Raw genomic sequence first — 26,564 nt, 5'->3', positions numbered from 1 at the left:
CTTAAAATACAAATCCGTTCAGGCTCTGCTGCGATTCCAGGTCCCACGCTCTACTGATCAGATGCTCAACCTTGTCCGCGTCTGTGAAGCCTCCATAAGTTGCAAGTGACCTTGTCTTCCGCTCAAGTTCCGCCCTAATTGTGTTGTCAGCCTCGTTTCTTCTCTTACTTCCGGAGACCGGTTCTCTTACTTTGTCAAAGGCATCTCCGGGTCTCCTTTGCAGAACTCCACAGACTCCGTCAGCTTACGACCATCCTTGCAAGTCACAATCACGGTTCCCTGCCAGCTCTCGGGGAACTTAGAATCGATCTCAGCATCGTATTCCATAGTGACCCGGTCCTGGAAGCCGCGCAACGAGGCATCATCGAGGTCCGCCTCGGTAAAGTCCGTTATCATAGCCTGCTTCTTCTTGGCGGCGATTGCGAGCACAAACCCCATGGAGAACTTGCTTTGGTGCACCGTTTCCCCCCTACCACTCAACCCAAGCACGTTAAGTGCAGCCTGGTAGGTCCGGGTAACGACGGAATCAATATCTTCAAACTGGACCTGGTGTTTCTCCATGAGGCTCAGCAAAGCATCAACGCTTGGGTGGGTGTGTCGGCAGGACGCGTGCCATTTGAAACTGGAACCGAGCAACGCCCAATCCGAGCCCAAGTCCTTGTCTATCGTCTCAGAGTCGGTTTTCCCCGGAACCAAGGCGACGCCCATTCCCTTAGCGCCCTCCAGAACGTCCCGTGGCCCCAGAAGGCCATCGCGAGCAGTGTAGGCGGCAAAAATCCCGTCAAAACACGCCTTGGCCGTGTGCACCTGCTTCGAATGGGTTGCGTCCAGAAGGAATTGCCAAAGACCGGCAGCCTGCGTGCCAGCCGTTCCAATGGCAGCCAGGGTTTGTTCCGTGTTCAGATGCAACAGCCGGGCGACAGCGGCGGCAACACCAAGAACTCCTCCGGTAGCCGTCGAGTGGAACCTCTGTTTGATATCAAGTTATGACGGGTTCTGGTCTCGAACGGAGTATCGACAATTACCTCGTAATGGCTCTTTCCCATGTACTGTCCCGCCCGACAGCCGACTTCGTAGCCCACCACGCAGGCCGTGATAAATTCCATGCCATTTGCGCCGATCTCCTGGGCAACTGCGAGGGCAGCTGGGAAAATGACAGTCGCCTAAATACAACCATCTATCAGTTCGAGGCAATAAAAAGCAACTACATAGACCTACCGGGTGCATGATGCTTCGGTTATGAAGGTCATCTTGTTCAACCACGTGCGAAGCCGCGGCATTGATCAAACTGGCAAAAGCAGGGCTGGTTGTGAATCCCAGTGACCCATCCACCAGCTCGCTCTTCCCCGTCGTGGGCCCCATCTGAGAAGCAAACCGCACGATTGCGACGACGGCGGGATGGCTTCGTCCTGCGATACAGCATCCGAGCCAGTCGAGGAAGAGATCCTTTGTACGCTGAACCGCGGCCGGGGGAATTTGCTGGTACTGCAATCCCGCAGCCCACTGGGCTAACCGTTCTGTCCGGGTCTGTGATTGAGTCATGGGTAGGTCCTGTACTGGGATGTGTTGGTGGGAATGCTATATGGGCGGGGTGTCTTTGAGGGAAGCGCGGGGATATAAATTGTCAACCGCGTGGTGGCATACACCCGACCTGGCCATTTACAAACTGATTCGGGCTCTGATTTGATGCTGTAAAGCCGATATGAGCCGCGGGGGAAGAATGCCGAGGGCGCATCGCCTTTATGGTTGTCCATTGATGTATTGCCCCTCGAACCCCACCGCGGGACCATCCATGGTCTGCGGGGTCACCATATGAGCCATGTGGTTTTATGCGAGAGGTACTCCGTATAACAAGTTGTTAGTATTCGATTGATATGGAGTGTGTTTTTGTGTCTTTTATCGCGATATCCTCAATCCTATAGCGGGGTCCTGTCAACGTGGCTCTGGAAAGTCGGGGATCTCGCTAAGATACAAGAACCCGCCATGATTGAGTGACTCAAGTGTCTTCCTTAGACAGGAAAAACGATAAAGACTCCAAGCACCACGCTGACGATGGATGTTCTCGTGTGACTTGAGTGAACCTGGAAGAGTCGCCGTCAGCTGACCCTTAGATAAGCGCGCTCACGGGACCCGCGGCAGCCTCAGAAACGAGGCATCACTAGCGTCCCTGCCCTGCGGCCTCAGGCAGGCAGGCCCGAATGCATCATCACTTTTGCCTTGTCGTATCTCCAACGCCAACTGTAGTCCTCCTGCTCCTGTCCTCCTTGCGTTCTCTTCCACGTTGGATGGAATAGAATCTCTCCCCTTCTGGCCTCTCCGTTTCCCACTGCACCCGTACGACCCCCCACGCAAGGCATCTGATTCCACGAACTGGAAATCTCCAAACCCTTGTCCCCCTCGTGCGACCAGGGCGGGAGCTGCATGGGGGCTCAACCACGACTAGTTGAGCGTGCATGACTACTAGCTCCTTATTATTGCTCCATTAAGGACCAGGTACCACTTTACCTGCCTAAGCGCTCCCCTCCGCCGCGCCGCCGGGGTGAACGGTCATGCGTGCCCACATACATCCATCGAGTTTCACCGCAAAGTAGCCGCCTGGAAGAACCGCCGCAGAAATTAAGACACAAGGGGAGGGAGAAAAAAAAAACAAAGGAAAGAAGGCAGAAAATTTCTACGGTCTTCTCAGGATTACGATTCCTTTCTGAGCTCTCACAGAGGTTCCGATAGCCTCGCCGGTTCCCAGTTTGGACCCAAATCATCCATCAGAACCATCCGTCATAACTGATCCGTCCATCCATCCATCCATCACCCTCCCGCTATTCGGCTTGTATCGGGCTCCCCTGTTCACCCTCTCCGTTCCTCTCGTCTTGTCTCGTCTCGCTGCCTCTCTAGGGCCCTTCAGTCGCGGCCGCTTTGACTCCACATATCCTCATCCTCTACCCATCTGCCGAAATAGCGCCCTGTCAGCTCCTTTTTTTTCAGCAGTCCACCACCCCCACTTGATCATTCCAAAATCTCCTCCGAAAGTCGCTGGATATATCAGTTCGCGCCGCCATAGTTCATAACGCCCACCAGCATCCCCCTTCGTTTCATTTCTTGTCCGTCGGTCGAGGGCTTCTGCAAACCATGGCGGGGATCTTTCGCACCATCTATGACTGGCTCCTGAGGATGTTCTGGTAAGTGGGCCGCTGTTCCAATAAATGAACCGGAAAATAGTCCCTTTGTTTTCCCCCCGGCCCGTCCCCGCAAAAATTCCAAAGACGGTTCGGCATGCTAAGGACTGTACCATAAAATCGCAGGGCGACGGAGATGGATGTCACCATGATCGGCCTCCAGAATGCGGGCAAGTCGTCGCTCCTGCGCGTGCTTGCGGTATGCCTCCCTCCTTCCCTCCGTCCGACCGAGAGTATGTCCGTCGTTGGCTAATATGGTGCATGCGATCCGGTAGGGCGGCGAGTTTACTGTAGAGTAAGTGTCTTCTTGCGCGTAGGGTCTAGCCTGGTCGCGAGTTGGGCGCTTGTCTTGCTAAGTCCGCTCACAGCTCCATTCCCACTATCGGGTTCAACACCAAACGGGTTCAGAAGGGCCATGTGACGTTGAAATGGTCGGTATCGTGCCAGCCGGGGTTGAAGGTCTCGCGGTGCTAATCGTCGTGCAGTTGGGATCTTGGGGGTCAACCACGCTTTCGGCCGATGTGGGAGAGATATTGTCGGGGCGTCAACGCCATTGTGTGAGTGCCCTTTTTTGGAACCTTCGAAGAAAAATCACTGACTGGCATCGGTTCAGCTATATCGTGGACGCCGCCGACCGGGCAGCGTTGCCGGTCGCGACGGACGAGCTGCATGATCTGATGACCAAGCCCACCCTGGAAGGGATCCCCCTGCTGGTTCTGGGGAATAAATCGGATCTGCCGAATAAGTTGTCCGTCGACGAGCTCATCGACGCGATGGACCTGAAGTCCATCACCCATCGCGAGGTGAGCTGCTATGGGATCAGCGCCAAAGAGGAAACCAACCTCGACGCGGTTCTGCACTGGTTAATCGCGCGAGCCAGCCGATGAGGGTTCTCCTTCACCCCCAACCTCCCCTTGAATGTTCTGTAGATTTCCCAAGATTGGCTCGCTGCCACCGATGTAACGACTTGATGATGTGAACCCAGACACGGTTGATTTGAGCGTCATGGAGTATTTTCTTTCTTGATTCCCGATGCATTTCGTTCGTTTGGCTCGTTGGTGCTTGTTAGTTCGGTCTTTCCTTAAGGGATGAGCATGTCCTCGGTCATTCTGTACTGTAAAGGTCGTGTCTATGCGTGGGGGCTATTATCCAGGCCAGAATGTGGAATTCATGATTTCCAGTTAGTTTCTTGATTCTTCGGAGCATATTCATAGACGTCCCAATCGGGTCAAGTCAGGACCACGTGAGAGTTGACCATTCGGTCATGGTTAAAAAACACCATAATGTGGAAATGGGCAGTCTAGTCTTTCTAGGGGGAAAAAAAATAAGGCAGAAAGAAAGAGAGAACTCAGTATTATTTATGAGCTCGAGGAGGGCGAGCGCCGACAACACACAGACCAACTGATGCGTTGGCAATGCAGATGCGAAGACGGGAACTAAGGAAGCCCTCCCATGCAAAGGGCCAGGGAATTCACCCTCATAGGCTCTGGCCACTGGAGTCGCCTGGTCTCTCTACGAATCGTGGCGTGCCCCGTTGGTTGGAGGTCAGGGGGGTCTCGCGATCATGTCATCGGTTTTATTATGATGGGTGAGAGCCAGTCGACACCGAAGTGACATACCCCCTGGTCGATCACCCTTCCCATCGACTATTATCTTTGTTGGCCGACTCATGGCAGACTTTGGAAGATGCTCCTGGCAGGTCTGGCCTTCGTTGGAATCCGTTCATCCATTCTCCGTGTTGATGTCAACAGATCCCGGCGGGTATCTTCTCTACACGCTAGAGAGCACATCGACTCCCATCGCACCCACCTATCCATGTCTGATGCTCGGTTGTGCTTTGCAAACCTGTTAATAAATTATTGAATATATGTTATCCTCGGTATAAATTATGCTTTCCTCATCAGACGCTGCGCCGTAGTGTTTCATTGGCAAAAATATATTTCTACCACAGAGGGTATGGGCGGTCCTATAGCGCGTATAAACATCCTAAATGACTCTATCGCCAAACCCCGACGAGAATTTCTCGATCATGACTCGCATGTCCTCCCATAGGCCAGTTTCCATGGATGGAATCTGAGAAGCAAGGGCCATACAAGGTACCTTACCATGTCACTCTAAAAGTAGGTAAACCATTGATTATCCAACTATGTACGCCGTACCTCTCTGATCTTTGGTAGTAATCGAGATGCAAGGGAGACCTTAGCTATGCATACGTTTAGCTAGATGTTGTAGCCCTAGCTGGCTCTACTTTGATATCCTGTACTACCAAGACAAGAGAGCGATAGAGGTGGAATGCTGGAGACAAGAACCAGGAGGGCTATAAGGTACTTAAGGATAGAGACTCCTACGACCTACGGTGCCCGAGCATCGCAAACACTTATCAAAACATATTTACATGTCGTCGAATATTTGGCAACGTACTATATTTCTCTACATACAAAATGAAGCTCATTTCCCTCCTCATTGTGGCCCTGGTCCCAGCCACGCTCGGTTTTCATGAATGCAGGGCAGGTCTGAAGTATTGCGCCGTAACTCTTCACGAGCTCGGTATGTTATAATGTGTTTTATGCCTTAGAAATACTGACAAGGTATAGGATATGACTGGATTGATGGCGAGTCTACGCTGTTCGAGTGCAAAGATGGGGGAATTGACTCGGAAAACGTTCCGAGGCCCATTGCTACGTGTGAACGAGCATGCGTACAGTCCAACAAATACGGAGATCACTGTGAGAAGGTTTAATCCGAGAAGGGATATGGAGCTTTCTTAATGGCCAAGAGACGATGGAAAGGTCGGGCCATTTTGTTTTGTTGCGATGAGATGGATGTACCTTTTCTATTAGTTAAGTAGACGTATACTATATAATGAGGAACTTAATCTGTCGACATAGTCCATTGATAATTATTCTGGTCAAAGAAGAGGTGTATATAGGCTCCTAAGGCGGCAAGTTAGGACTAATGCCCATACTGATATAACTACCGCGCCACACAGCCTTGTCAAAAACAACCTCCTCGCAAGGCTGTCAGCTGTGTCTGCCCCCCACCTCACCTTCTTCCCAAGAAGATAGACATACCGTCGTTTGGCATGAGAATCTAGGATATCGAAATGTCATCTAATCAGGACCCTCCTTTATCCGATAATGGAAAACACCCTGCACCCACGCGATTATCTCCAAAAGAACGACTTGTACAGCCCGATGCCGGTCAGTACTCGAATAACCGCAGTTACAGTGATGGCAACGATGTAGAAGCCGCTCCCGGTTTGGCTAAGGTGCGGATGGCCGACGAAATGGAGAGATCTCGCTCTGGCTTACTCCGTAGATGGGAGAACAATCCAGACAGCTGTCCCGAATGCGAACATGACTTCTGTTTGGCCCATTTAACTTCTCCGATTGAATTTCAACCAGGTTCTGCATCATCCGGCAGTCGAGGACCGTTCTCTACTCCAGGAGCAATTCGCCCTAATTTGCTTGATGATGAAGAGCCGCCCAAAACGGCCCGTTCTGCGGCGACTCTCGAAAAAAAAATCCCCAGGAAAGCAGGGACGCGATAAACCTAGGAAAACTATCCGGATCGCTGCCAAGCGGAACAATCAAGAAGAGACCCGTCGTGGCTCTGGCAAGGCTGATGTTGATTCCGTTGTTACCCCTTCTGCTGCCGGCGAACAAGATCGAGTGGGGAGACTTAGTTCCTTTACGCTTTTCAACCCTCGGGAGTTAAAACAACCACCAAACCCTTATAGCAGCCAATCCGCGCTTGAAGTCCTCCTTAATCGACACAACTTGGGATTGAAGGCTTACGAGAAAAGTGGTGGCCATGTGACGTTCCAGGATCAAGTGGAGAGGTTCCATGATCTCCTGGAACGTATGATCGACCACTAAACAAGAGTCATGCAGCATGAGAGTATCCTAGGAGATCAAATCCCGAGGGGCAATCTAGAAGGCTGGGATTTTAGGGACTTGTTATCTCAACAGGATCCCATATACCCACGAGTTGCCAAATTGGATACAAATGGAAAGTCGTGGGTGGATTTCACTAGATCTATAAATGCGATAACACTGCTTGGGCGTGGATTCGGCGAGATCATTGAACCAGTGAGCTCTTGTGTTGCCTGGCGAACACTGCGTCCGGGTAAGTCGTACCTGGCGGCCTGTCAAGCCGATCTGGAGCAGATTATAGACGCAGATGGTGATCCGGACTCAGTGCCGATGCGATTAACAGATAACACCATATGGTATACGCCACATGGGAATATCTGGGAGTGTAACTGCAAGGGCCACGCTGAAACAGAGCATTCAGAGGTGGTCCAAACTCTCCTACCTTTGGGAATGCACAAAAGTGTGTCGCAGCAAAGCTTTAACCCATGTGTGGAAAACCACGCTGGTGCGTTCATATTCGGTTTCAATGAAGCAGACCCTTGGGTCTGGGGTGATACTGGTCCACCTTGTCGGCGAAGCGTGGGATTGCTTTCCGATGGCAACTCAAACTCTGATAGCGGTATTGAGAGAAGCCTGTACCCCTCGCGCTCTGGCGAAAGCATGAAGAGCTCGAAATCCTCGCCGCTTTCCAGCACGCGTTTTGGGACGCCCAAGCCTGGGTTGACAAGTGTAAAGAGTTATTCTGTAGGCATCATTTGTGCTTTGGCTCTAGAGCTCTTTGCTGTGCGAGCATTGTTCGATGTCACGCACGATGAACTACCAATTCCAGATGGTGACAACAATTATTACTCGCTGGGCCGCATCGCACGGCATAATATCGTTGCCGCTTGTCTACCAGATGGTGAATATGGGACCAGCTCAGCTGCAGACGTTGCTGCCAATATGTTGCGAAGCTTCCCCAAAATTCGATTTTGCCTTCTCGTGGGAATCGGCGGTGGGGTTCCCTCTGCAAAGCACGATATTCGCCTTGGTGACGTTGTTGTTAGCAAACCGTCGGGACAGCACAGTGGTGTTTTGCCATATGACATGAGGAAAGCGCTCGAAAGCGGAGAATTTCAACTAAATGGTCATCTACAAGTGCCGCCACGTCACCTTCTCAGCGCCATCAACAACATCAGATCTGACCCTCACTTGTCAAAGACATGCCCACTCCAGAAATACGTGGATGAAATTGCAACATTCGACAGAGAGTATGTTTGTCCAGGAGAGAAACACGACGAGCCTCTATGCTGGAATGTTTGGCCCAATACACCGAGAGCCACGGGGATCAAGTGAGCCTCACATTCACTACGGGACTATTGCATCAGGCAATCAGGTGATGAAGGATGGGGAGACGCAAGACTTCCTTGGGGAGAAGTATGACGTGCTTTGCTTTGAGATGGGAGCGGCGGGGATTATGAATACTGTTCCTTCCCTGGTGATCCGGGGCATCTGCGACTATGCAGATGGGCTCAAGAACGACATCTGGCAGCGATATGCTGCGGCCACTGCAGCTGCATTTGCCAAGTTGCTCCTCATGCGGGTCCGAACTCCGCACGAGGTGCATGCCGCGGAAGTGAATGCGAAGCGCACGACTGAAGAATTCCGTCAAGACGAGGATGAGGATGGGTTAAAGCGACGACGACTGCCGGGAATGTAGGGAGCGATACCATAGGCCATATGTTGCATGTCTAGTGCCACAGCATCGGGCTATGAACTTCTGCTCACGTGGGCGGATTCAGGAAGAAACGACGGTCTAGTGGGCAGTCTTGTAGGTATCGGTTGTGGCTGTAGTTAGTTCCGGCAGATGGGAATGAAGAATGAAGGAGCCGTAGGGTGTCAGTAAGGATTCTACCAAAATATGATAAAATATCAGATAAAATAATCCAAGAATGTAATAAATGATAGATTAATACAATTATAAATAAAAATAGCTGAACCGTCAAAATCGAGAGTCTGTTCCTCCTATGATGCCATGACTAAATCCGGCCAAGCCAATCATTATCGCGGTTGCCTTCCATCATCCTTCTTTTCTCCTTCTTCTCACCACCACCACCATCGATCTTTCGGTCACCCCCAGCGTCCCCGATTTCTTCCTCTACAGACCTCTACATACTGCTCCTCCTCCTTCTTTTCTTTCTTCGTCCTGTTCTGTCGTCTGTTCAGATCCACTCCGCCTCGGATCGACCGTCATCACGTCATCTCCGCATTCAGTCATGGCCCGCAACTGGTACGCTTTCTGCACCACCATCCTGAAATCAATACTGACGACGCAGCGGCTACACCGTTGATGGACGATGGGTCTGTCGCAGTAATAACTGGTACGACTGGGGTCGCTGGGTCGCTTTTGCCGTGATCGTGGGTTGTGCGTTCATCATCTTCTTCATCTTCGCGTAAGTCATCTCCCTTGGTCCCGTTCAAACGACCACCCCTGACGTGACAACTAGATGCTATAACGCCCGTCGGCGACGCAGTCGGGGTCTTCGTCCGCATCCAGGGACCGCCTGGATGGCTGGTCCGCCGCCCGCCTACAACCAAGCGACACAACCGTACTACGCCGACCCTTACTACCAGCAACAACCTCCGCCGCAGTATACCCCCCAACCAGCGGCGTATGGATACTTTGGAGGCCAACAGCCGGGACCCGGGATCGAACTGCAGACTCCTCCGCATGCGTATACTCAAGGGGGCGATCGGGTGTATCAACCACCGCCGGGACCGCCTCCGGCCCACGGGAAGGCGTAGTAGCCAAGCCAACTGAACATCGGCGATACGAAGAGATACGACTGGAGAGATTTGGAATGGAATCAGGGACTGGGAATAATTCAGTAATTTGGTGAAAAACAACGAGATTGTCAGAGTATCTGGATTGTAGAATATCAAGCACCTTATTTTATCTCGACGAACATGTACTGCGCAAAGCGTAATCGTCATCTCCACCTTCTCATGTCGATCGGTGGAAACCGTCGCAAACCGCAGGAGAAAAATCCTTCGGGCGAGGAATTGATTGCGATGGGCGTTTGGTTCGGTTGTGTGCTGATCCTTCTATTCTGGTGCCTGTTCTTTTCTTCTCCTCTCGCTTTCTCCATCTCCATCGTCTCTTCATCTCCCACCATCTCCGTCTCTCGCTGCACCGCCACTCCTTCATTCCCCCAGTCATTCTTTCGTCCGTCGACTCTCGCTGATGACTTTCGCTCCTTGACTACTTTTGACTACTGCATCGCTGCACTCCCTGCGTCCCTGCGCTGCATAAACCCATGGTGCCATCGCATACACACCATGCCGCCCCGTACATCGCCAAACCCCCTGCTCACCCCCCTATGGGGTCGTGACTTTGTCGGCGATCTCAAGTCCGCCCCAGAGACTCTCTCCAGCTGGGACAACTGTATGGCCAAATCCTACTGCAAATGGCCCGTCATCGTCGCCATCATCGTCGGCTCCGTCATCGTCCTCTCCATCGTCGCCTGCATCATCAACTGCATGTGCTGTGGCATCCAATGCTGCCGATGCTGTGGCTGTTGTTCATGCTGTTGCCCCTCGCCGCGGAATAAGCGCCCCAAGTACCTCGATGACGACCCTTATAATCACAATCAACCCCCGCCGCCCATGCCTCCTCCCTCGAACCCCGTCTATCAGCCATCGCCCGCGCCCCCGGTCTATCGCGGCCAGCAGCAGGTCGCCCGCTTCGACGCCCCCAAGAGTCCCACCCCGAAGCTGAACGAGGATGCGCTACCGGCCATGCCCAGTTGGGACAGTGCGGTCACCCGCCGGGTCGAGGACAAGGACGCCCATTCCGACGCCATGGAGATGGAGCCTCTGAATCCCGCCCAAGAGCCTCGTCGCATGCCATCCAACCCGCACCCCAACGGGCCAAACTACATGGGACTCCCTCCTCCCATCCGCACCGGCACCTCCTCCAGCTACTACCCCGAATCGCGCCCCTACGACGACCAGAGCACCTACGGGGGCCGTTCACCCGGGGTCGCCTCTCCGGGGCCCATATCTCCCTATAGAGACTACGCTGCCCCGAACCCATGGCAGACGGGCTCCCCCGCCCCGACGTCCTACACGCCGCAGCCCCAGTACATGGCCTTAGGCAGTGCCGTCACGCGGTCCGAGAGCCCGCGTCCTATCCCATACCGTCAGCCTTCTCCAGGCTTCAACCAGGTCCCCATCGGAACCGCCATCACTCGCTCGGAGACCCCGCGTATGGTCCCCTACCGTCAGCCCTCGCCGGGCTTCAATCAGATGCCTGGCATGGCCATCTCTCCCTCCGAGAGCCCACGCCCCATCCCATACCGACAACCCACCCCGGGCTTCACCCACACCCCCGTCGACCGCGTGATGTCACCCTCCATCCCGACCTCGCCCCCTCCCCCCTTCACTGCCATGCCCGCTCCTCACGAAACCACCGGCGACCCGGGCAGGCCCCCGAGTCTCTTACAGAGTGGGCCAAAGCCGGCTCCTTCTTACCGCCATGTGTAGTTTGCGTTATGACTTTCTTTTCTTCCTTTTCTTTCCAAATATGAGCTTCATGTACATGGTCCAAAACACTTTTTTTTGGGGGATTTGACGTTTTACCTGGGACCATGCTTATCTTCGGATCTACTGTATACCCTGATTAATCAATTCAATGCCAGTGGGCAGGACCACGATAAAATCTTCATGCGAGTTGTGTCTGGAATGTTGCAATGTGACGCTGGACTGCCTGTCCGCATGCGTCTCACGCTGATCTTGGCAATTCATCATCGGTGGGTATTCTCTATCGACCCGCTATCCAGGTATACGCATACGCAGTAAACAAACTACTCCATCGTAAAGTCAAAGTCCTTGAACGCCTCCTTGAACGCCGTCGCGTCCGCCTCCTCCTCCTCCTGCGACTGCACATCATTCTTCCAATTAATGCGCTTCTCCAACTCCATCAACTTCGCCATCACCCGGCGTCCAAACTGCAGATCGAACCGAAACTCCGGCCCCAGCGGCAGCAGCAGCGTCTTCTCCGTCTCTGCCCCGTCGTCCTCTCCATCCGCGGGCCTCCAGATCCACACCCGGAAGTAATCGCCCGGCTCCGCGCTCGCGTCGCCCGCGTCCGCCTCCGCCACCGTCTCAAACTTGGGGTACTTGAGATTCTCCGCCTCGACGCGGAACGCCGCCTCGACCAGCCCGCGGGCCACCATGTCCGCCGCGACGGGAAGCACCTGCCAGTGTAGATGGATGCCGTTGGCGCGACTGACCTCCCAGGTGACGGCGCCCAGCGCGGCGTCGGGGCCCTTGCCCTTCGTGCGCCGGGCGAGCATGGCGTGCAGCGCGGCGCGGTACCGCTGCATCTCGGCGTAGGTGGCGCGGCGGGAGGCGTCGTCGGTGATGCTGGCCAGCGTGGGCGCGTGCGTGAACGGGATGATCAGCATGTGGCCCGGGAAGCCGAGCGCGGGGAACGTGGTCGACGTCGGGAGCGGGCCCTTGGCGGTGGTAAGGTAGCTTTCGTTGCCGATGGAGGTGATGAGGTGGGTGGCGATGTTGGGGTTGGACAAGCAGAAGAAGCATTGGTCCGGGCCGGGGGGCGGGGCGCGGGCGCGTTTGCGTGGCCGCGTGTGGTCGGCAGACTCGTCGATGGCGAAGCGGTGGTTGGGCTCGTGCTGGGGCGGTTTGCGTTTTGGGGCGAGGGAGGGGAGCGGCGAGGCGGTTGTGCCGGCGGGCACGGAGAGCGCAGGCGCGGCGGTGGGGTCGAGCGTGAAGGCGTACATGGATTTTTGTTTGGAGGGGTTGTTGTAGGCCGCGAGGCTGATGAAGCGGGTGAGCGGTTTCGCGTCGGGGTGGTGGTCGTCGGAGGGGAGGTGGAAGAACGGCTCGCGCTCGTAGAAGAAGCCCGCGGAGGAGGAAAGGTGGTAGCGCGGTTTGAGGGTCGAGACGAGGTCGGCGATGCAGCGGATGTCAGCGGGAGGGGCGGCGTCCTCGGGGATGGGGACGTTGGACCGGAACCGGATGTCCTTGGGCCATTGGTGCGTGATGAGGATGTCGGCGGAGTGCGCGCCGTGAAGCGCGCGGGCGTCCGACTCCGTGTACGTCGGGTGGTATTTGTCGATGGGCTGTTTGGCCGCTGCGTCGAGGGTGCCGCCGAGCGCGACGAGCCGGATGCCCTCAGATGTCTTCAGCGTGCCGCGACGGCCCAGGAAATAGAGATTCGGGCAGACCTCGTCGTGGGTTTCGAGCTGCTCGATCACCCGCGTCGGCAGCGGGCGGCTGCCCAGCGTGAAGTAGGTTGGGAGCGGCACAGTGGTATTCTGTTGGAGTAGTGCGGTGATCTCATCGAGCTCGTGTTCGGTAGAGCAGTCGCCGAAGAGGTCGCCGGCCACGATCGCGAAGGAAAAGCTCTGCTTCACATGGAGCTTGGCTAGTTTCGTGAAGACGTCGCGGAACTGGCCATTGACGTCGCCCAGAACGACTCTACTATATGTCAGCTGGGATCATATGGTGGGAAGGGATTGCGCACATCTTGGAAGCCATAATGGGTGGAGTATGTGCCGTAAGTGACGGGTGGTGGAGGTGAGGTTATCCAAAAGTAAAAAGAAGCTCGTATCACCACGTGACCGCGTTATCTCCGCGTCGGAACAAACTGGCCGCGGGCTCCGATGAATTTTTTTGTCGATCGAGATACAACAAACCCCAGCACTTCCCTCGCTGTCCCCCTCTCCCCGACGCTGCGTGGTTTGTCTGTCGTCGTTGTCCACTATGGTCGCAGCGTCGTCGGCTTCGCGGACCAAGTCCGTGAAGCGTTTGAAGAAAACCACAGAAACCACCAAGAATCATCGATTCGAGCCCTTCTCGCAACGAGTCGCAAAACTGAAGATTGATCCTATCCATCGCGTGCGACGTCCGAGCTTTGGGGAGGAAGCTGATGAGACCTCGTCGTATCTAAGATCCGCTTACGAACACTGGGCTGAGTTGAATTTGTCCGAAAATTTTGTCCAGTTCGCCCGTCGATTGAATCCGTTATGCGAGTCTTTAGCCCAGATCCTGTACCACGAGGAGAAAATTATGAGTCTGTTGGTGCAATATATCGAAAAGCGAGATCATCTGTCGATGGAGCCGCTCTTGAGCTTGCTCGCGCAGTTTGCGAGAGACTTGGGTTCTCGGTTCGAGAAGCATTTTGCTACCGCCGTGACCCTCGTCGCATCGGTGGCCGCTACCCACCCGGAGGTGGAAGTCGTGGAATGGAGCTTCACTTGTCTGGCGTGGATCTTCAAGTTCCTGTCCAGACTGCTGGTCCCCGATTTGAGACAGCTTCTGGGCATCATGACCCCATACCTAGGTAAAGAACGCCAGAAACCGTTCGTCGCCCGATTTGCCGCCGAGTCCATGTCCTTTCTCATCCGCAAGGCCGGGCTGGTCTATTACAAGAACAACACCCCTCTGGATCGTGCCGTGTCTTTCCTACTCGACGACCTCACCCAGACTGCTGCAGACGCCAACAACGTGGACATATACAAGGAGGGCCTTATGGCGATGTTCTCCGACGCCATCAAGGGTGTAAAGTTCGGCCTTCACTCCAACGGTACCGACATATTTGCCTGCCTTTTGAAACACATGTCTACGGAGGATGAACTGCGGAGCAGCTTGGGGTTGGAAGTCGTTAGCGGGACTCTGGTCAATATCCTGCACTGTACCACCCCCGATACATTTGAAGCTATCCTGGACATGATAGTGGTGCATATCAAGGCCAATTGCCAGACTGACAATAAGGCGATCGCTACCGCATGCTGTCGGCTCATCTTCCTATGCGTAGCTACCCGCAAAGCGTCTCGAGTCAAAAACTGGAAGCCCGTCCACCAGACCCTGCTTCTGTTGCTCCAAAAAGCTGCTGCTGCACCCTCAGTCTATACCCCAGCATTGCCGCAGCTTCTCACGGTGGTGGCTTATGCCCTCCAGCTCTCTCCCATGGATGAAATGCTGCCGTTTATGCGTACAATGATGGAAACGGTCTGCGGCGATAACCTATCGCCATACTTCCTCTCTTTCTGTGCTACGTTTGCTGAGTGGGGAGCGGAGAGGTTTCATAGTGTTGTTCTCCCATATTTCCAGAAGTAGGTCCAGTATGGTTTGATCGTCATGTCCTGTTCTAACGTCATATCTAGGTTCGTCAACAATTCCTGGCAAAAGTACGAGCACGAACTTTGCTTGACCATCCTCCGCTTGAACCACGCCGGCTGCATAACTTCGGAGAGCTCCAAGCCTGGCTTTGTCGCTTGTCCGGCCCCTTGGAAAGCACGCATCAAAGATACCTTCAGGAAGGATTGCCCGGATGACACCGAAGTCACCCTTCTCAATGCCTACTCCAAGTTCCCCCATGCTGTGTCGCTATCCACGGAACCATCACCGATCCCGGACATGACTGAGAGTCTCCACAGGCATGTCCTTCAAGCTCTGAAGACTAATAACGTGGAACTATCCCCCCAGACAAAGTTTTTCCTTGGTCAAGGCTTCAAGACATACGTCGACCTGGCTGATGAACACGTCGATCCGGACCTTTGGGAGCACATCAGTGGTGTTGCGACGAAGCATTCTCGCCTGAACCTCTTTTTAGAGGCCATTTTGGCGTATGTTTCCGCATCCGCGAGCAAACTTGACTTCAACAACTCGGCACCGGACGAGTTTGCTGATGTTCTCATAACGAACCTCGCCGCTCCCTCCCATCAGCTGCGCCTGCTGTCACTGAAGATACTGAGGGAAATAGTCCAAGCTACGGGTGACGATGCCTCCCTCATCTCCTTGGCAATCGAGATCGAGGAAAGCCCGCTGACTATGCAAACCGCACGCGTGTTGTCGATGCAGTTGCGGAATCTCGCGATATCATACCCTCGGGTCGTTACACGCAAGTATCTCCCACGGCTCATCCCGAATTTCTGCTTTGGATTGTTCTCAAAGAAGATGGCACCGCTGTGGGACGACTCTGCTTCAACACTGAAATCCGTGTGCGAACACTCTGAAGGAGAAAAGATCGTTTCTGATCTAGCTATTCAGTGGCTTCATGAAAAGGGATCTCCTCCAGTTGAGGATGCTGACAGCGACCCTAGCACAGAACCTTATGTATCTGGAGAATTTCAGTGCTTCAATGCTGCTAAGGTTGAGAGCCTGTGCACCACTAACTTTGAACGGTCCGATCTACCAGCGTCCATGTTGGCAAGGAACTTCGACAAAGACCACACCTCTTCAGAGGTCATTCCTCCTACACCTAGAACCCATGCCTTGCGTGTTTTGAATGCGATTCCCAACATTGCTGAAAAGCGGTCTCGCCAGGTTGTTCCATTCTTCCTTTCCTGGGCCCTTCGCGACGAGGAAGATCTCTCAGGTGGTAACCAGCAGACAGGAGAATCTGACTCTTATATTCCGTGGGGATTCCATGACCGTCTGTCTTTCCTTGCTCTTTTCGGGAAATTCATCAACCCTCGCGTTCTGTTCAAGGCTTCCGAAGTCCATGAGGCTTTGCTTGGGTTGCTTTGTCACGGAAACTCTGAAATCCAAAAATCTGCGCTGAAAGCCTTGTTTACCTGGAAGACCAAGGGTATTTCTCCTTACCAGGAGAATCTGTTGAATATCCTGGACGAGGCCCGATTCAGAGATGAACTGTCGGTGTTCGTGCGTGTGGGTAGCGATGACAGCGTGATCGAAGAGGGACACAGAAGCGACCTGATCCCTGTCCTTCTCCGTCTCTTGTATGGTAGGATGATCTCCAAAGCCGGTGCCAGCTCGACCCAGGCCGGACAGGCCGGTCGGCGAAAGGCCATTCTGCGGACTTTGTCACAACTTCCTGATCACGAGTTCGGCCTATTCATGCAAATATCGTTTGGACCCCTCAACGGTATTCAGCTTATAAGTGATGGGAAGCTGGACGAACAGGTATTCTCTCGCGAACTGGCTAGTGCACGGCGCCAGACCGGTTTGTTGAACATGATTGAAACCGTCTTCGATACACTACAAACTCGGGTGAAGCCATACGCTGAAAGCTCAATGGGCGTCGTTCTCTACTGTCTTGTTCGGGCCTGTCGTGAACTGGAGAGTCACCAAGCAACTACCGCTACCGACACGCAAGCAGAGAAATACCTCACAGTGCTGCGGAACATTCGGCATATTTGCATCAAATGCCTTGACCTCATTTTCTCTATTACACCCGACACTGACTGGACGTTGTATGTTCGTGTCATATTCAACGATGTAATCAATCCACGGCTCGAGAACTTCGCGACAGAAACCACTCAGGCCGTATCTGGGTTACTGCGATTGTTCCACACATGGGCCTCTGCCCCGCGTTCTTCCTTCTACCTTGTTCAGCACAACAGCGCGGTTTTGACGAAGGTCTTGGACTGCCTGGGTGTTGATTCGACTCGTGATGAGGTCAAGCTGTTTGTTATCGATGAAATCATTGCACGTCTTGTTGGGCTCGCCAGCGGACAGGCGCTGGAGGAGAAGGAAGAAATGAGTGACTTTTCGGCGGAAGAGATTCGTTCGCAAGTCTTGGGTCCCTACATCGAGCATGCACTCTCTCATTTCGGCCGCCTGTTGAAGCGCGGTCCCTCGCGCCCACTGCTGAATTCCGGTGTGCAGACGCTGTCTATACTCGCCCCTTGTGTTGAATCCTCTAAGGAGACCACCAGCCTCGTCAGTATTACAACTTACCTGCTTCGTCAACCGCCTGATCGGGTGTCTCCGAGAACGAAGTCTGGGCTGCTTCGTATCCTGGAGCACTTCCTACCGTTGTGCGATCCTAAGGAAGATCCCAAATTGTTCCAGGAGGTATTTGAGGCTGTGTCCTCTATGTTCGATTACTTTAAGGACGACGCCAATCGGGAAGTCCTGTCTAGGGTCTTCGTTGCCTTCGCGAAGCACGATCCAGCGCTCACAGACGTCGCTGCACTTTGCGAAGACTTGAACTCCATCTCAAGGAAGAAGCTCGAAGTGGACTATGAACGCCGGCTGCAGGCATTCAGGAAGATCAATGAACAGCTCTGGGAGACCTTGGATGCTAATCAGTGGCGGCCTCTCCTTTATAACATGCTCTATCATGTCAAGGATGAAGAGGAGTTGTCTATTCGGTCGAGCGCTGCCTTCGGTCTGAAGCGCTTCATGGAGAGAGCTACTCTGGCTGGTAAGGATAACACCGAGTTTGAGCCGCTTTCTGCGGATGTTCTCTTCCCTGCGCTGCAAGCCGGGATCAAGCAGAAATCTGAACTTATCCGCTCTGAGTTTGTCTTGGCACTGGGTTACTTTATCAAGTTGAACCCGAATAGACCCTCAGTGCAGGATATGCACGGGTTGCTTGTTGGAGATGACGAGGAGGCATCGTTCTTCAACAACGTCCTTCATATCCAGCAACACCGGCGACTCCGTGCCCTCCGCCGTTTGGCTAGCGAAGCTTCAAAGGGGAAGCTGCAGGCTTCGAATATTAGCACGATCTTTATTCCCCTCAACGAGCATTTCGTGTTCGATGATGAAGCCGATGAAGCTACCCACAATTTGATCGCAGAGGCGGTTGCGACTATTGGTGCCCTGGCCGAGTGGCTGGACTGGAGCCAGTTCAGGGCTATCTTCCGCAGATACCGCGGCTATATGCAGAGCAAACCAGAAATGGAGAAGAACGTCCTGAGATTGTTGGGTAGAATGGCTGATGCTTTGAGCACCGCAATGGGCCAGATAGTCGCGTCCAAGGCCCCAACTGAGGGCGAAATGGATGTTGAGATAGTCAAGTGCAACCTTGCCCAAACAATACCGACTACTTCCAAGGTCGCGACGGAATTGACGACCAACTTCATCCCGTATCTGACCGACTTCATTCACCACAAGGACGAAGCGCAGATGAGTTTGCGCTTGCCGGCTGCCGTGACAACCATCAAGCTGCTCAAGCTTCTTCCGGAGAGTGAGATGGCCATCCGACTCCCACCCGTGCTGTTGGATGTCTGCAGCATCCTCAAGAGCCGAGCACAGGATTCTCGAGACACTGCTAGGAAAACCCTAAACGACATTGCCCTCCTGATGGGTCCCGTGTATTTCGGGTATATTCTGAAAGAACTTAGGGGCACTCTCACGAAGGGTTACCAGCTACACGTGCTTTCCTTCACCGTACATTCCATGCTTGTTGCGACAACCGACGACTTCAAGCAGGGCGACCTCGATTACTGTCTCGGAGAGCTCAGTGCCGTCATTATGGACGACACGTTCGGAGTGGTGGGTCAAGAAAAAGACGCAGAGGACTATGTGAGTAAGATGAAGGAGGTCAAGAGCAGCAAGAGCTATGACTCCATGGAGCTACTGGCTAAGAATGCTACTGTCCGGAACCTGTCAAATCTCATTCGACCCTTGCAGTCGCTTCTGCGTGAGAAACTCAACTCCAATATTGTGAGAAAGGTTGATGAGCTGCTGCGGAGAATTGGGATAGGTCTGTTGAGAAACCCTGGCGCCGAAAACCGCGATCTCCTTGTTTTCTGCTATGAAGTCATCAAGGAGACCTACAAGGAACCGGTGCAGTCAGAGGCGCGAACTGCCGAGTCGGCATGGGAGAAGCGCTTCCTAGTGAACCTACATGGCCAAAAGAGAGGAGAGAAGCGGGGCAGCACGTCTTCCTACGTTTACAAGCTGACCCGGTTTGCGCTGGATGTTTTGCGTTCCGTACTGAACAAGCATGATTCTCTACTGACTCCGGCTAACCTTGCCGGGTTCATCCCTGTTATTGGCGATTCTCTAGTCCAAGCACAGGAGGAGGTCAAGATCTCAGCTCTCAGACTGCTGTCGACGATCATCAAACTGCCCTTGGCAGATCTCGACAATAACTCTCACGTATACCTTACTGAGGCAGTCAAAATGGTCAAGGAGGCTCCAAGCACGAACACAGAAGCTGCGCAAGCATCCCTCAAGTTTGTTGCCACCATTCTTCGTGAGAGAAAGAGCACGAAACTTCGGGATGGCCATCTTGCCTATCTCCTCCAGCGATTGACCTCCGATATCGAAGAGCCAGATCGCCAGGGAGTGACGTTCAATTTCATCCGCGCCGTCATGTCCAGGAAGTTTGTCGTCGCAGAAATGTACGAGCTGGTCGATCATATTGCAAAGATGATGGTCACGAACCAAACTCGCTCCGCGCGTGATTTGGCCCGCGGCGTTTACATCCACTTCCTCATTGAGTACCCTCAGGCCAAGAACCGATGGTCGAAGCAGCTCGCCTTCCTCGCGAAGAACCTTGATTATAAACACCAGGAAGGCCGACAGTCTGTAATGGAAGCTATTCACCTGCTGCTGTCAAAGACCGGGCAGGAACTTGCCCAGGATATCGTCGGCACGTTCTTCCTGCCGGTGGTTATGGTCATGGCGAACGACGATGCCCCGGAGTGTCGCGAAATGGCCGGTACCCTTCTAAGCGAGTTCTACGACAGGGCAGACCGCGAGCAGATGAAGACCATTTTGACGCCTCTGCGATCTTGGCTGGAGCAGACGGACAACATGCTCGTGTGCGGAATCGGCCTGCAGGCTATGCGTATCTACTTCGAAGCGGCCGAGACTGAGAAGGAGAAAGAGGCACGCTTCGTCATCGGCGCTCTCCCATCCATCATACAGCCCATTCTCGATGACGAGGACACGGAACACTGGCAGGTTCTCTACTTTGCGCTGCAGCTGTTTTCCAAGATTTGCAAAGCCGTTCCCTCGATCGCTCTGTCCACCGAATGTTCTACCATATGGGCCGCAGTCCGCGAGTGTCTCTTCTACCACCATACATGGGTTAAGACTTGCGGCGCCAACCTCGTGGGCACATGGCTGGCAGACCTGGCCAAGACGAATGCTGCAAGCGGATACAGCGCCCTTCCGTTGGTGGGTTCCAGTGGACTGGCTCTGGACAAAGACGCGATGCTCCAACTCATCCGTGCAAGCTTGCGGTCTCTTCGCACCCCGGCCGTCAGTGAGGAGCTTGCCATGCAGTCTGTGCGAAACATCATCTTCCTTGGCCGATGCTGTGCCCAGAACGGCCTCGAGTTTACCGGTTCCAAGGCGGCTGAACTGGAAGAAGATGTCAGTGAGGATGAGATTGAAGAGGAGGACGGTGATGAAAGTGGCTTGCAGAAGACCGCCATCCGGTATATCTTCGAGCAGGCGTCCTCTGTTCTGCGCCGCGAGCTTGTCACCACCCGGGCCGCGTCATTGATTCCGAAGACTGCTTCCGTCGGCCTCCTGGCCGCTCTGTGTCGACACCTCGAGCCCGAGCAGATTCGCCAAGCCCTGTCAGCTGTCTTGATCACCCTGCATCACTTCACTGATCCTACCATCCCGCCTCCGCGATCGTCGGATGAGGGCTTCCGGGAGTCGTACAAGACACTGGTCGCGAATTGCCATGAGGTTCTCGAGCTGATCCAGAAGAAGATTGGCACGTCTGAGTATGTGAACGAGATGGCCCGTGTGCAGGAGATTGTCAAGCAGAGACGCGAGGGACGACGGGTGAAGAGACGGATAGAGGCTGTTGCGGAACCCGAGAAGTACGAGCGCGAGAAGAAGAGACGGAATGATCGCAAGCGCGAGAAACGCAAGGAGAGAGGCCTGGAACACCGGGGCAAGAGACGTGGATGGTGATCTGCTCGTTGTTCATTCCCTGAGGGTTGATATGAAAAGTCGGCGTTGGGAGAATGGGATAGATTTTGTTTTATTATAGTACAGATATATTACATGTCAAAGAGCGGAGTGTACATATTGCACCTCAGGTATATTTATATCAAACCAGAACGCCTTCTATGCGCATGCCTGTAGGCGAAGATTCGCCCCCATCATCTGACTTTAAACGCCACCATCGTAAGAACCACCATAGGTAGGGAGTAGGGGATTAAGGCTGGCCCTGTTGACCAGAGGCATTTCCGTCCTGGGAGGTTGGCTCTCCGCCGGACTTTGGAGTAACAGTACCATCATCCCAGAATTCCATGTCTCCGTTGGTGTAGCCACGAGTTAATTTGTTACCCTGCTCAGCCAGAATGTCCTCCAGCGTCCGCTTCTCGTTGTAGAAGATCTTGAGGTGGTCGCTGATGATATGACGGTTTTCGCAGGACGGGCAACGGATCAAGACCGTACCACGGTGGTAACCATGTTTCGACATGCGATGGCTGGAACGATGACCGCACGGCTTGCAAGTAAATGTGATCTGATACGCGGGTTCCTGTTCGCGACGCTGACGATTCTGTTCCTCATTCCGCGCGTCAGTCTCGGGATCGGATTGCTGGTCCGTGAGGGGTTTTGCGGCGCCGGAATTGTTGCGGACGGCAAACACGGCCACGGGGACTCGTCCGGGTGTCTGGAATGACGTCGCAGAGGGCCGCACGGCGCGGGAGGCTAGTTGGGAGAGGCGGCGAGATGGAGCGAGGGTGGAGCGAGAGATGGGAGACTGGAGAGCGCGAAGGCCCTGGGCAAGAGAACGAGGTAGTGCAGGACGCATGATGGAGAGCATCTAGAGGGCGATGGGAGAAGTGGACAGATGTAGTGGAAGTGAAGACAGACGAAGATGATGATCGGAGAAGACGGCGGAAGTTGCGCCGGATCATCATTGTTCCGGGGGCCTTCTTGCTCGCTCTCCGCTCGTCCTCTTTCTCTCGATGCTCCTCTTCCTTTGTGCTGCCCTCCTTCTCGCTGTTGGAATTCTTCCCTGGAATCCGTCTTTTCGTACTCCTTGTTCCTTGAACGCAGATATAGTCCTCCCTGTGTGGTGGTTGGCTTGGATTCCTCTCTAACCCGCAACCGCTCCTCCGCCTGCCCCGCGCACAACAATTTATGAATGGCAGTGGATGAGCGCAGGCAAAGATGGCAATGAGAGCTAGGCAGAAGATACGGGCTCCAAGAAGGGTGAGTGTGTCATTTTCGTCTTCCCCCGCACTGTTTATAGCTTCTGGACGGTGTTTTGGAGACACCTCGGCCAGTGCTGGTTTGAGATCTTCAAAAGCAGCTGCTCCGTGCTAACATACTTGCTGACCAGGGCCCGGCTGCAAATAAGTCGGACGATTTCGAATCGAACTGGGAAATCCTATCCTCCGCTCTCAAGCAGATCCATACCAGAAACGCCTCCCACCTCTCGTTCGAGCAGCTGTACCGCAATGCCTACAACATCGTGCTGATGACGCGCGGAAACGATCTATACGCTCGGGTCCAACAATGGGAGAAGGAATGGCTGGATAATGAAGTCCGGAAACGGGTCACCGCAACCATCTCCCCTGCGCTGCAGCTAGGGAAGGACCCGGCTGATGTTCAAGATCAAGCCAACGAGCGGAGAGCCGCGGGGGAGAAGTTCCTGGAAATTATGAGAGCGTCCTGGGAAGATCACCAGCTCTGCATGGGCATGATCACAGACGTTCTTATGTATATGGTTTGTCTCCATTGTATTCGATCTCCTAGGTCACAGCAACTAACCACCTGCACCTCGGAGTAGGACCGTGTCGTCACAGCGGACCATAAAAAGCCGTCAACATATGTGGCTTCAATGGCACTGTTCCGCGACTATGTCCTCCATTCTTCCCTCCCTGTCGACCCGGGGACGACGGTTGGGGATGTACTCAAATCGACCATCCTGTTCATGATCCACTTGGAACGGTTAGGGCATGTTATCGATCGACCGTTGATACGACACTGCGTCTACATGCTGGAGGGATTATATGAGACTGTGCAGGAGGAGGAGTCCGGGAAATTGTACTTGACCATGTTCGAGCCGGCGTTCCTGGAGGCGAGTAAGAAGTTCTATCGCGACGAAGGAAGACGCCTCTTGGAGACGGCCGACGCCACGGCTTTCTGCAAACGTGCACAAGACCGCATCGCGGAAGAGCGAGAGCGCTGTACGTATACGTTGTCACCTTTGACGGAACCCAAGATCAAGGAGGTGCTGGACAACGTATTGATCCGAGAGCACATCTCCGAGGTGATCAACCTGGAAGGCACCGGTGTGAAGACCATGATCGACAACGACCGGATAGATGCTCTGCAAAGTATATACATGCTTAGTGCCCGCGTTGACAGCAAAAAGCCCCCTCTTACCGCTGCCGTGCAACGACGCATCGTGGAAATGGGTCGAGAAATCAACGCTTCTGCACTTCAGCAGGCACAGCCCCCTGCAGCTAAGCCCGCGGATAAGACTACAGATGGGGCAAAGAAAGCTGCAGAAAAAGAAAAGCCTGTGAACCAGCAGACTGCGTCTGCTATCAAGTGGGTGGATGACATCCTCGCCCTCAAAACGAAGTTCGACAAAATATGGGAAGGCTCGTTTCACTCGGATCAGGTCATGCAAAGCTCAATCACAACTAGCTTCTCCGACTTTATTAATGGGAATACCCGGAGTTCGGAATACCTGTCCCTGTTCTTTGACGAAAATCTTAAAAAGGGGATCAAAGGAAAAACCGACGACGAGGTTGACGCGCTTCTGGAAAATGGCATCACTCTCCTTCGTTATGTGAAGGACAAGGATCTTTTCGAGGCATACTACAAAAAGCATCTGTCTCGACGTCTGCTCATGAAACGATCGGCGAGCATGGACGCGGAGCGACAGATGATTTCGAAGATGAAGATGGAGGTCGGAAATCAGTTTACACAGCGCTTAGAATCTATGTTCAAGGACATGACCATCTCGGAGGATCTGACGGCCAGCTACAAACAACATATTCAACAAGCAGGAGACCCCGATAAGAAGCGAGTGGATCTGGACATCAATGTTCTCACCAGTACTATGTGGCCTATGGAAATCATGTCGAACACCCGGGATGACCAGGTCCAACTGTCGTGTATATTCCCGAAAGAGATCGACAGTGTGAAACAGAGCTTCGAAAAGTTCTACCTGGACAAGCACAGCGGCCGAAAGCTTTCATGGCAAGCGAGTATGGGCACCGCCGACATTCGGGCTACCTTCCAGCGGTCCAACGGCAAAGTACAGCGGCACGAATTGAATGTGTCTACTTACGCCATGATCATTCTCATGCTTTTTAATGATGTACCAACGGGCGAGTCGCTTACTCTGGAAGAAATACAAGAGAGGACCAGGATCCCCGAACACGACCTTAAACGCAACTTGCAATCTCTGGCTGTCGCACCGAAGACCCGAGTTCTCAAGAAAGACCCTATGAGCAAGGACGTGAACCCGGGCGACAAGTTCAATTTCAATAATGAGTTCCAGAGCCCATTCATGAAAGTGCGCATTGGCGTCGTCAGCGGTGGTGCCAGCAAGGTCGAAAACCAGGACCAGCGAAAGGAAACGGAAAAGCGGATGGGTGAGGAGCGTGGGGCCAGTATTGAGGCCGCCGTCGTGCGAATTATGAAGTATGTTTGGCTTGTCCCCCTCTCACGAAGCAAAGCTAACCGCAAATTAGACAACGCAAGAAGCTGGTTCACTCTCAGCTCATGACAGAGGTCCTGACTCAGCTCTCATCGCGCTTCTCGCCCGACGTCAATATGATCAAGAAGCGAATAGAAAGCTTGATTGATCGAGAATATCTGGAACGAGTTCAAGATGACCCTCCGACGTATGGTTATCTTGCCTGATGTACTTTCCCTTGGGGCAGCAATTGTTTTCTTGATTTCAGCTTTTTTGTTTTGCTATTGGGTCTGAGCTTAGCGTTATGGGCGCAAGGCGCTTTATGAATAGAATGGATGGTTGCTCGGAGTGTGTGGTATGGGCCTAGCATCTGCCCTATATAGTACGGACGCATTCGCTCATTATCTTGATATCTCGCTGCAAGTTCTATTGAATCTGAGATGAACCAGATCTGACAGCTATGGATTTGAATAAAAAAATTATGAAACTACAAGTGAGGGTGGTAGTTAAACGAAGGGTTTACCGTTGAATAAACGGCTGTCTATGGTGAATAGTGTCTATATCGACTTAAGGCTTCTACCATATCTTCAATGCCTCCTCTCTTCCCATTCCTCCTCTCAGTCTCTCTGTCCACCCATAAATACACCTTGAGAAGTCAATCAATCCCGTCTCCTGCACTAACATTGCATCATAGCACCGGTTGGGCTATAATCATTTTGCTGGAACCCTCCGCGACTTGTCAACTTTTCGAAAGGAAGAGCAGAAAAAGCACCGGCCAAAGGGTAGTCTTCAGAAGATACATAGGTCCTAAAGTATCTGAAGCGTAAAAGAAAGGTGGCATAGTGTTATATCACCAGCTGTGGGATGTTGACGATACTGACCGGCTGATCTGGTGCTCGACGCCTTCGAAGCTGCAGAATATCCATCTTTTACCGTTTTGGAGATTCATTCCGTCAACAGGTCCACAGACCAACCTCAGCCTCAGAGGGTATTATCCCTGGTGCTCACAACGACTATCTTTATAGATGACTCGAACCCCACCTAGAATTATCAGCGCTTTAATAGATGCACCCTGGAGCTGCAACTTCACTCCACGAGCCGGTGTTCCAGACACTCGTGCATCTAATGTACTACTGGTGTAGTTGGCCTCAGCGACAGGCCAGCCCACAAATA

At 53.4% G+C, this 26,564-nt stretch overlaps 11 protein-coding genes across 11 annotated transcripts; 8 read left to right on the top strand and 3 right to left on the bottom strand.

Annotated features, from left to right (window-relative positions):
• Position 1: 1 nt before the first annotated feature.
• BDV59DRAFT_191870 (MmgE/PrpD family protein) lies at positions 2-1,542 on the bottom strand (the record flags this gene model as incomplete). The annotated part of the gene is made up of 4 exons (XM_073691962.1): positions 2-134; positions 191-969; positions 1,026-1,163; positions 1,219-1,542. 4 exons carry the CDS (start codon positions 1,540-1,542, stop codon positions 2-4), a joined length of 1,374 nt encoding a protein of 457 aa, XP_073550176.1.
• A 1,584-nt stretch (positions 1,543-3,126) lies between these two features.
• On the top strand, positions 3,127-4,060 carry BDV59DRAFT_200060 (ADP-ribosylation factor-like protein; the record flags this gene model as incomplete). Its single annotated transcript, XM_073693489.1, has 6 exons — positions 3,127-3,176; positions 3,300-3,372; positions 3,449-3,468; positions 3,542-3,604; positions 3,659-3,730; positions 3,787-4,060. 6 exons carry the CDS (start codon positions 3,127-3,129, stop codon positions 4,058-4,060), a joined length of 552 nt encoding a protein of 183 aa, XP_073550175.1.
• Positions 4,061-6,108: 2,048 nt separating this feature from the next.
• BDV59DRAFT_154562 (uncharacterized protein) lies at positions 6,109-6,985 on the top strand. The gene has a single exon (XM_073687410.1). The coding sequence runs from the start codon at positions 6,277-6,279 to the stop codon at positions 6,721-6,723; it is 447 nt and encodes a 148-aa protein (XP_073550174.1). The 5' UTR covers positions 6,109-6,276; the 3' UTR covers positions 6,724-6,985.
• Positions 6,893-8,994, top strand: BDV59DRAFT_154485 (uncharacterized protein). The gene has a single exon (XM_073687409.1). It carries the CDS (start codon positions 7,061-7,063, stop codon positions 8,381-8,383), a length of 1,323 nt encoding a protein of 440 aa, XP_073550172.1. The 5' UTR covers positions 6,893-7,060; the 3' UTR covers positions 8,384-8,994.
• Positions 8,427-8,747, top strand: BDV59DRAFT_200059 (uncharacterized protein; the record flags this gene model as incomplete). The annotated part of the gene is made up of 1 exon (XM_073693488.1): positions 8,427-8,747. One exon carries the CDS (start codon positions 8,427-8,429, stop codon positions 8,745-8,747), a length of 321 nt encoding a protein of 106 aa, XP_073550173.1.
• Positions 8,995-9,011: 17 nt separating the features above from the next.
• Positions 9,012-10,035, top strand: BDV59DRAFT_173848 (resistance to Congo red protein). The gene is made up of 3 exons (XM_073688977.1): positions 9,012-9,317; positions 9,364-9,480; positions 9,535-10,035. Exons 1-3 carry the CDS (start codon positions 9,304-9,306, stop codon positions 9,830-9,832), a joined length of 429 nt encoding a protein of 142 aa, XP_073550171.1. The 5' UTR covers positions 9,012-9,303; the 3' UTR covers positions 9,833-10,035.
• Position 10,036: 1 nt separating this feature from the next.
• BDV59DRAFT_173847 (uncharacterized protein) lies at positions 10,037-12,260 on the top strand. Its single transcript, XM_073688976.1, has one exon. It carries the CDS (start codon positions 10,100-10,102, stop codon positions 11,570-11,572), a length of 1,473 nt encoding a protein of 490 aa, XP_073550170.1. The 5' UTR covers positions 10,037-10,099; the 3' UTR covers positions 11,573-12,260.
• BDV59DRAFT_211678 (CwfJ domain protein) lies at positions 11,733-13,606 on the bottom strand. Its single transcript, XM_073695854.1, has 2 exons — positions 13,578-13,606; positions 11,733-13,531 (listed from the first exon to the last, which is right to left on the bottom strand). The coding sequence occupies exons 1-2, from the start codon at positions 13,589-13,591 to the stop codon at positions 11,893-11,895; spliced, it is 1,653 nt and encodes a 550-aa protein (XP_073550169.1). The 5' UTR covers positions 13,592-13,606; the 3' UTR covers positions 11,733-11,892.
• Positions 13,607-13,742: 136 nt separating this feature from the next.
• On the top strand, positions 13,743-21,815 carry BDV59DRAFT_154469 (putative HEAT repeat protein (DRIM)). The gene is made up of 2 exons (XM_073687408.1): positions 13,743-15,168; positions 15,220-21,815. The coding sequence occupies exons 1-2, from the start codon at positions 13,817-13,819 to the stop codon at positions 21,689-21,691; spliced, it is 7,824 nt and encodes a 2,607-aa protein (XP_073550168.1). The 5' UTR covers positions 13,743-13,816; the 3' UTR covers positions 21,692-21,815.
• Positions 21,717-22,574, bottom strand: BDV59DRAFT_173843 (DNL-type zinc finger protein). Its single transcript, XM_073688975.1, has one exon. The coding sequence runs from the start codon at positions 22,551-22,553 to the stop codon at positions 21,939-21,941; it is 615 nt and encodes a 204-aa protein (XP_073550167.1). The 5' UTR covers positions 22,554-22,574; the 3' UTR covers positions 21,717-21,938.
• A 140-nt stretch (positions 22,575-22,714) lies between these two features.
• On the top strand, positions 22,715-25,794 carry BDV59DRAFT_173842 (cullin family protein). Its single transcript, XM_073688974.1, has 4 exons — positions 22,715-22,945; positions 23,076-23,462; positions 23,526-25,396; positions 25,447-25,794. The coding sequence occupies exons 1-4, from the start codon at positions 22,904-22,906 to the stop codon at positions 25,616-25,618; spliced, it is 2,472 nt and encodes an 823-aa protein (XP_073550166.1). The 5' UTR covers positions 22,715-22,903; the 3' UTR covers positions 25,619-25,794.
• Positions 25,795-26,564: the final 770 nt, after the last annotated feature.

The sequence above is a fragment of the Aspergillus ambiguus genome (assembly GCF_047715705.1).
Source record: "Aspergillus ambiguus strain CBS 117.58 unplaced genomic scaffold BDV59scaffold_7, whole genome shotgun sequence".
Lineage (NCBI taxonomy): Eukaryota > Fungi > Ascomycota > Eurotiomycetes > Eurotiales > Aspergillaceae > Aspergillus > Aspergillus ambiguus.
The sequence above is the reverse complement of the archived record's forward strand: the minus strand, read 5'-3'. Positions and strand labels throughout refer to the sequence as shown.

What these genes read in the sequence shown, in the direction of transcription:
- BDV59DRAFT_154562 (XM_073687410.1), top strand. Translation starts at nt 6,277, where the DNA reads ATGTCATCTAATCAGGACCCTCCTTTATCCGATAATGGAAAACACCCT.
- BDV59DRAFT_154485 (XM_073687409.1), top strand. Translation starts at nt 7,061, where the DNA reads ATGCAGCATGAGAGTATCCTAGGAGATCAAATCCCGAGGGGCAATCTA.
- BDV59DRAFT_173848 (XM_073688977.1), top strand. An exon ending in ATCATCTTCTTCATCTTCGC is followed by an intron (nt 9,481 to 9,534) that starts GTAAGTCATCTC and finishes CGTGACAACTAG; the next exon opens with ATGCTATAACGCCCGTCGGC.
- BDV59DRAFT_173847 (XM_073688976.1), top strand. Translation starts at nt 10,100, where the DNA reads ATGGGCGTTTGGTTCGGTTGTGTGCTGATCCTTCTATTCTGGTGCCTG.
- BDV59DRAFT_154469 (XM_073687408.1), top strand. Translation starts at nt 13,817, where the DNA reads ATGGTCGCAGCGTCGTCGGCTTCGCGGACCAAGTCCGTGAAGCGTTTG. An exon ending in GTTCTCCCATATTTCCAGAA is followed by an intron (nt 15,169 to 15,219) that starts GTAGGTCCAGTA and finishes CGTCATATCTAG; the next exon opens with GTTCGTCAACAATTCCTGGC.
- BDV59DRAFT_173843 (XM_073688975.1), bottom strand. Translation starts at nt 22,553, where the DNA reads ATGCTCTCCATCATGCGTCCTGCACTACCTCGTTCTCTTGCCCAGGGC.
- BDV59DRAFT_173842 (XM_073688974.1), top strand. Translation starts at nt 22,904, where the DNA reads ATGGCAATGAGAGCTAGGCAGAAGATACGGGCTCCAAGAAGG. An exon ending in CAGACGTTCTTATGTATATG is followed by an intron (nt 23,463 to 23,525) that starts GTTTGTCTCCAT and finishes ACCTCGGAGTAG; the next exon opens with GACCGTGTCGTCACAGCGGA. An exon ending in GCCGTCGTGCGAATTATGAA is followed by an intron (nt 25,397 to 25,446) that starts GTATGTTTGGCT and finishes ACCGCAAATTAG; the next exon opens with ACAACGCAAGAAGCTGGTTC.